Consider the following 7,500-nt stretch of genomic DNA (forward strand, 5'->3'; position numbering starts at 1 on the left):
CAGAATATGCTCAGGCATCAGCCGGTAGACGTTGTCCTTCCGCAGCAGAACCACGGCTCCTGTGTGATTAGCTCGAGGAGCTCCGGCCACCAACGTCAGCTCAGACTTACTCATGAGACCTTTGGCTGAGTCCACAGAGAAGCCTGGGACAGATTCATATCAACAAAGTGATGATTTTGTACCTGATTTCACATGATCTTGGAGATTGGAAATGAAAAACAATCTATTAAAATATTGCATAGAAAGAGTTCTGCCATAATGTTCTTTGTCTACAAACCGAGGTAGCTGTTCTGAGAGACGTCCTCAAAGGAGCTTTTGGACGGTTCCAGAGTTTTATAGACCAGGGCGTCCTCAACAGGGCTGGCCATAAATAACAGCCCTGAGCGTACAGACAGGAGGACAGATACAGCAAGAGAATAGTTCAGATGATTTAGAGAAAAAAATACACATCAATTCATCAAAAACTATTTTTCCAGGGACAACTACACAAATAAATAATCTGATAGCTGTCTTAAAGTCCCCCTGTAGTCAATAATTGTATCCCTTAAAACTCATCTTTGATCACCAAAATTACATATTTAAACGTTTTTTCCTTGAAAAAGATTTCTTCATGCCTTAAAATATCTTGAATGTAACTCGACACCCTTCCCTCATTTAGTATACACGTTTCTATGAATATGCAAATGAGCCCCGCCTCCACTCACTCACTCAGCTCAGAGATCCACTCATTGACGATCACATGTTGACCTGGGGTGTGTTTCCTGAAAGCATCGTTAGCTAACTATGGTCGCAAGTTCCGTCGTTATCTGCAGTTTAGCGGGTCTGTGTTTCCCGAAACCATCATTCTAACAAACATTCGCAAACAGCATCGCAGAGTCGTGTGTTTGGAGCGACAGATCTCGACTGTGGTTAGAAGCAGAGTTTCTAGTTTGCATGACATGTGGACTCAATAAATCCTGATCTTGAGCAAAATAAGCAAGCTGACATTCAGTGCAATCTATATCTTTTAATTAGAATACATACAAATGTCATTTACGTCTTTTGGTTTGTCAAGAGATTTAAAGCACCGTTTTTGAAGTACGCATGTGCGAACGTTCTCTAGCCTATCATTGAATCTGGAAATAAAGCAAAATAACAGAGAAAATTTTGAAATAGTCGTCAGATGCCAAGTCCGTAATTTATAGCAAAACATCTAGCATTAATTCGATCTCAAACAGATTAATTAAAAGAAGTTATTGCTCCACCAGGTGTGTGACATCATTAACCAGCGTGATTCAACTACCAATTTGCCACAATATGGTTACGGGAAACAGTCGTGATTAGCTAGTTGATTTCTTCAACGATGCATCGTACTATGGTAGTTAAGCAGCGAGTGACAGCGTTGTACGGGAAACACACCCCTGATTGGTTACAAGGTAGTTTGTGACGTCAGAAACACCAGCGATTTCAAAGCGTGTGTTTGAGACTGTCTTTGGTTCACTGCAGTTTTAAGGAGGAAATACTCAGCAATGCTGTCGACTTATGAATTTACACATGGTTTGTCTTAAAGCAGATTAAACACACCACATAGACATACAAACAACATTAAAAGCTGGATCTTCACCACAGGGGGACTTTAACATATTGAGCTAGTCATAGGAAAACAATTAATCAATCCAATGTCCTAATATCATTTGTGGCCTATATGTGACCATTTGGTTTCACTTTATTTTGACAGTCCACTTTAGACATTCTACTAACTATAAGTAACTTTGCAACTACAAGTCAACTAACTCTCATTAAAGTATTAGTAGACTGTTAGGTTAGCGTTCGGGTTAGTAGAATAAGTTGACATGTAGTTGCAAAGTTACTTAAAGTCAGTAGAATGTCTAAAGTGAACTCAAAATAAAGTGTTACCAATCATTTAAATGAGTGGTCCAATTTAACGTCGAAAAGCTCTCAATCCCATTACCTTTCCAGTTGTAGGTACCCGGAGCCCCAAACAGTATGTAGTTTTTGTCCGGTGTGAAGCTAGCAGACAGACCCTGCTGACAGAACCCAAACTGCTCGTGTCCATGAGAACGACCTTCGCAAAACTTCCACTCTCCCCCGTCCAGATCATCTCGCTCAGTCAAATCCTCACTCAGCACATAACAGCGTCCGATCGGGTCACGTGTCTCAAACGACTGGTTGACATGTTGTCTGAGCTCATAGAGGTGAGCACATGTCTGTGAGATGACATCAGAACAAAAATAGGACACATTTTGGACACATGCCACAATGACTTTGGCCCCATTCTACCCTATTTTTATTTGATTTTCCACACTGACAGTCTGCGTTGAAAGCAGGGGTGAATGAAGTACTCGAGTTGCATTGAATTCCATGTTCTCATTATCTGAGGCTTCTAGACTGGACGTGAATTCGGACTAGCTCAGTGCCGAATCATTTTTCATCAGCTCTATTCCATCAATAAGAATTTGTGCAAAGAACTGTGGGGGTTTTGAGGACATGAAGGACACGCTTGATGCATCCTTCAAAATATGCTAAATGAAGGATGCTAAAAGAAGGCTGCCTTCTCAGGATCTTTAAAATTGAGATGGTCTTTGACGGCGCTTGCCAGTGTTACAACCCTGTCTTTTTATTCTGTACCTGATGGTGGCAGTATAACATCCGACTGTGACGTTACTGTTAATTAGATCATTAATGGGTGGAGAGTTTAAATGTTTGGACTGATCTACTCAACGTTACTTCTGGTGGAACGTAGTTCTCCAGAGAAGTCGTTTGCTCCAATTTGTTTATTATTTACCAACATTCATTACCCCATTGGACTATAATTTTGTCTTGTTTATTTAAATCCCTAGACATGGTGTAATATTTCTGTAACAGATAATTTTTTTCTTAATAAATAATCTTGCAATGCAAACCGTTCGTTTGTATGCGTAATCCTCTTTATGTTACAGTCGGGAACGAGCCAAGGTTACTAGGATGCAGCCAACGGTTACATCCGAAGTAGAATACTTCCCTACTATATAGTATGCAAAGAAAGTATGCAAAAAGAGTAGTATGTCTGAATACATAGTACTGGAAGAACAGTAGGCGAAAAGTACCCGGATGGCGAGATTCTGAAGTGTGCATATGATGGACGCTTTACTATCCCATGAGGCCACGGGAGAGGATTTATAAATGGCAGTGACACTGGTAGGTCACATGATAATGACAACATGGCGGATATAGTATGTCCGGATTACATTCATATTTATACGACCCATATTCATACTATAAAAAAACATACTATTTTAATGGTCCGGAAGAAATTTAAAATTCAAATGTAGTTCCTACTCAGAGAGTATGCGATTTCGGACGCCCCGAAAGATTAGCCCTGATCAATAATACCTGACCCAGCTAATCAAGGTGTTCAGGTTTACTTCAAAATAGCGAGCATGTGTGCTGGAGCAGGATTGGAGATGAAATCTGCATGTAATTATCCCTCCAGGAGCAGGCGTAACACCTCCAGTCCTACTCGTCCCGCTCCACCCGGGTCATGGCACCATTAGCCCCGTTTCTGCCACAGGGGTGGAACTCGGTATGTTGCATTTTATTTCAACCACCATTTTTTAAAGTCTGTTGCGGTGCGTGCAGTAAGAGTTGTTTTGGTATTCGAATCAACAATGAAGTTGAAAAAATACGACTGATGGACCGACGATGAGGTTCAGGGCCCTATTTTAACGATCTGAAACGCAAGTGTCAAGCGCAAAGCGCAAGTAACTTTGTGGGCGGATCTCCGGCGCTGTTGCTATTTTCCCGGCGGGATAAATGCCTCTTGCGCCCGGCGCAAATCTAAAAGGGGTTGGTCTGAATTAGCTTCATTATTCATAGGTGTGGTTTGGGCGTAACGTGAAATAAACCAATCAGAGCGACATCTCACATTCCCTTTAAGAGCAGGCGCGCTTGTTCTAAAGCGGATTCCTATTATAACAGCGGATTTGCCAGGCGCGCGCCAGGAGCGGTTCACAGCCGAGGAGACCGACGTTCTCGTCAGGGACATTGGGGATGGAGAAACCCACCCAAATTAACTTCGGTTAAACAGGCGTATGATAATTTGGGTAAATGTGTAAGTTTGATGTATGCTTTTATAATAAATTGTCTGTCTATCTATTTATCTATCTATCTATCTATCTATCTATCTATCTATCTATCTATCTATCGTAATAATGTATGATTTGCAAAAATGAAAACTGCTGCTTCTGTGTAGATGAGAGAATCAAAGTGCGCGTTGTGCACACACTACATTGATTAATTAACGCGCCACTGATTTTAAACAATTTTTTCCTGGTTAGTGGCGCAATTGTTTTCTAAACCTGCAAAATAGCATGAAGGAACGTTTGCGCCGGAACACGCCTCCTCTTTGTGCTGAACCGCCCCCGGGAGCGCAAGTGTATTTCTTAGTTAACCGACGTGCTTCTGTGGAGGGAAAAGTCCGCTTTGCGCGGGTGCAAAATAGGAATGATACATGCGTCGGTGTACAAAGTCAATTGCGCTGGGTGCAAGATAGGGCCCTCAGGCTCTATTAAGCTTAAATTCAGAGGATGAAATCCAGCGGGAACTGTAAAGTAGCGTGCAGTCCTACGTCACCGGACTAGTTTGCATAATCTTCCCGGTACTTTAGACCGCGATGGAAACACGCAGAAAGCAACCGGTCTGGGGGGAAAAAACGTTCCTGGGACAAATTGTTGCTGTTAATTTCGGTGGAAATGTGGTTTGTGTAAACCCTCCGGTCCTACTCGGCTGTTCCGAGCGGGACTCGAACCGGGACTCGGGCGTGCTAACGAGGAAGCTAAAGACTGCAGTCTCTAGCGTCAGTCGCTAGTGTGCCTCTTGAGATCAGGGGAGTAAGGTTTACCTGCACAGCTCTCACTAGCTGGCCTCCGTGACACTCGACCCCTAAACCTCACTCCCATTCGGGTCACGGCACCATTGTGACCATGACATTAACACCCGTCAACCCGTCAAATGCGGGTGTACTTCAGCGGTGGCGTATACTGCAGTTACTAGCCACTTTGGCGGGTTGAATTTTATATAATATAAATTTTTCAGTTGTAGTCTTTTAAACAGGTATCTGAAATAATAAACTATGTGCAATCTAGTGTTGTTGAAAATAATCCATCATCTCAATCATCTCTCCGATAGTGAGTTGACGCACAAACCCCCGTCCCTTTACTCACTTGTTTCATTTGCTGTGGATGAATATTGTTGGTGTTACAGGGCTTGCATTATGGCGAGGGATTGCGTGTATTGAGCATAATTTTACTCATTCCCGCAGATTTTGTGCTCACACCCAAAGTGCGCGCACATAAAGACAAGTATTGGCTATATAAAACAGTATAAGGGGTCTGTGCGTCAGGTCTTAAAGCGACAGCAGACTAATATACCAGCTGCCAAATTATGAGATAATATTAAAAATATCTATATGTCAACATTGTGGCCTGTGAAAACACTAAGTGGCTTGTAACTTTGAAAATCCACTAACCACAGTGGCTGGTGAGCAAATTTTTTTAAGTCAAGCCCTGATTGTAACCCCTCCGGTCCAACTCGGCCTGCTACGAGCCGGACTCACCCCGAGTGTGTGCGCTAACAAGGACGTTAAATACCACAGTCTCTATCTCTCACTAGCTGGCCTCCGTTACACAGGGTTTATAAACTCTACTGCAGGATTTTATACACAGACAATGATTGCTTCACATCAGATCTGTCTGATCTACCTGTCACAGGTATAAAATATACTCACCACCACTTTTCCACCAATCCCTTGACTTTTGACTGTGACTCCCAACCACTGGTTGTCTTTGCTCTCCTGTTCCAGACTCACTTGAGAAAACAAGAAACATTTTTCCTTTGAATGGACACTTAGCTTAGCAGAGATAACAGTTCATCACATGAAAATGAAGCTGAAGTGTTACCATTTCCATCGATGTCCACTCGTTCACACTTCTCCGATGTAACCGGACAGCGATACAGGGCACCGGGACGGCTGGTCTGCAAAGCTCCCACGCCTCGGGCCTGAGGAGCCCCAACCAATATCCTGCAGAGAAGAACAAGAATTATTATTTTTTTTAAACATTTAGTGTTCATCGGAGGGGTCCAAGACCCCAGGACTTTTGTCGCACTTGAACCATGAATACACACACAACAAAAAAAAATTATGGATTTGAGGAGTTTTGTGGTTGAAATTTAAAAAAGTAACAAATCCTTCTCTCACGGGTCAATTTGACCCCCTTAGGAATGAATGGAATGCGAGGAATGCTTCAGTACACATAGAAAACCTAAAAATGCTCAAAATTAAAACTAAAAATGCTAAAACTTTACCAAAAAATTATTTTATAAATGTCTACATGTGTTTCTGAATGCATACTGAAGAACTGACTTTAGGACCCAGCGGAACAGCTCATTTGCTCCATATAGAGCTATAAGGCCATCTAGAGTCATGAAATATCATGATATATTATTTATTTTCCACAAGAGGTCGGCAAAGACACCCAATGTAAGATATTTTGAGCTGAATTAAAAGGTTAATGCATGAAAATGTGAGTTATTCTGAATTTAAGTTGAAAGAATGTGTGGAATGTACTTAAATTACTATTTATTTATTATGTATTGATCAAATCTAGTAATTTAATAAAATAACAAAAATACAAATAAACTCCCCCCAAAAAAAGCATTTAAAAATGGAAAAGATATTATCAAAATGAAATAAAATAAGCTTTCTGGACCAAAAAAATAAATAAAAAAGGTATAATTTTAGGGCTCCGGGTTATTTTGACCCGTGAGGGAAGGATGAGGGTTTCTAGCCTAACTCATAAACACTGTTTATGAATAACTTGCTTTACTAGAGCTGCCACACTGGCCTGTCTAATCTCTCCCACTCATTGTAATCCCAGTGATCCATCTAAGGATCTACAGACTTCTCTTGCTTTGGCTAAGGTTACCGCTCCACCATCAGCCAAACACTGAACAAGAATGATGTACATTACAGTAAAACAACAGTAAGGAAGGAAGTGTAATAGGTCATTTCTGCCTGTGTAAAGTTTTCCAAAGTGCATGTAATGTAGATCAACCAGAAGACTGTGATGAAGACTACTTTATTATGTGCACAGATGAGTCCACAAATACTCCGGCTGAGTTTGTGCCCAGGTCCCGGTGGTAGGACAAATTATTTATCATTGAGTTATTGTGTTGAATAAATTCACACTGGGTTCCTCAGTGCTCACCTGACAGCACGCTGGACGTTTGGTGTTGATGTATCTCCACTGGACCAAGACGATTTGCCATTCGCTGACAGTATGGCAAGCCGTTTTAACATTTAATCCTTAAAACCTACTAGTCTCTATTTTCATGCTACTAGTACTTATTTTTTAGATACTAGTATCTTTTCCATTAAGTACTAGTACTTATTCATTAGCTACTAGTATTTACTATTAGATACTAGTACTTATTAATTAGATACTAGTATTTATTAAATAGATA

General features: G+C 41.2%; 1 protein-coding gene across 2 annotated transcripts in view; it reads right to left on the reverse strand.

The window, feature by feature from the left end:
- itga7 (integrin, alpha 7) overlaps positions 1 to 7,500 on the reverse strand; it is a 43,557-nt gene that overhangs the window by 28,002 nt on the left and 8,055 nt on the right. For both annotated transcript variants that reach the window (XM_082156389.1, XM_082156390.1), the window contains exons 2-6: positions 5,937 to 6,058; positions 5,765 to 5,844; positions 1,952 to 2,207; positions 278 to 379; positions 1 to 143 (exon numbers count right to left, since the gene is read on the reverse strand). The exon at positions 1 to 143 is cut by the window's left edge and continues 65 nt beyond it. In XM_082156389.1, coding sequence (XP_082012515.1) covers positions 1 to 143; positions 278 to 379; positions 1,952 to 2,207; positions 5,765 to 5,844; positions 5,937 to 6,058 — 703 coding nt within the window. The remainder of the gene's footprint in view (positions 144 to 277; positions 380 to 1,951; positions 2,208 to 5,764; positions 5,845 to 5,936; positions 6,059 to 7,500) is intronic.

This window comes from Leuciscus leuciscus, assembly GCF_965113295.1.
Source record: "Leuciscus leuciscus genome assembly, chromosome: 23".
In the NCBI taxonomy this organism is placed as follows: domain Eukaryota; kingdom Metazoa; phylum Chordata; class Actinopteri; order Cypriniformes; family Leuciscidae; genus Leuciscus; species Leuciscus leuciscus.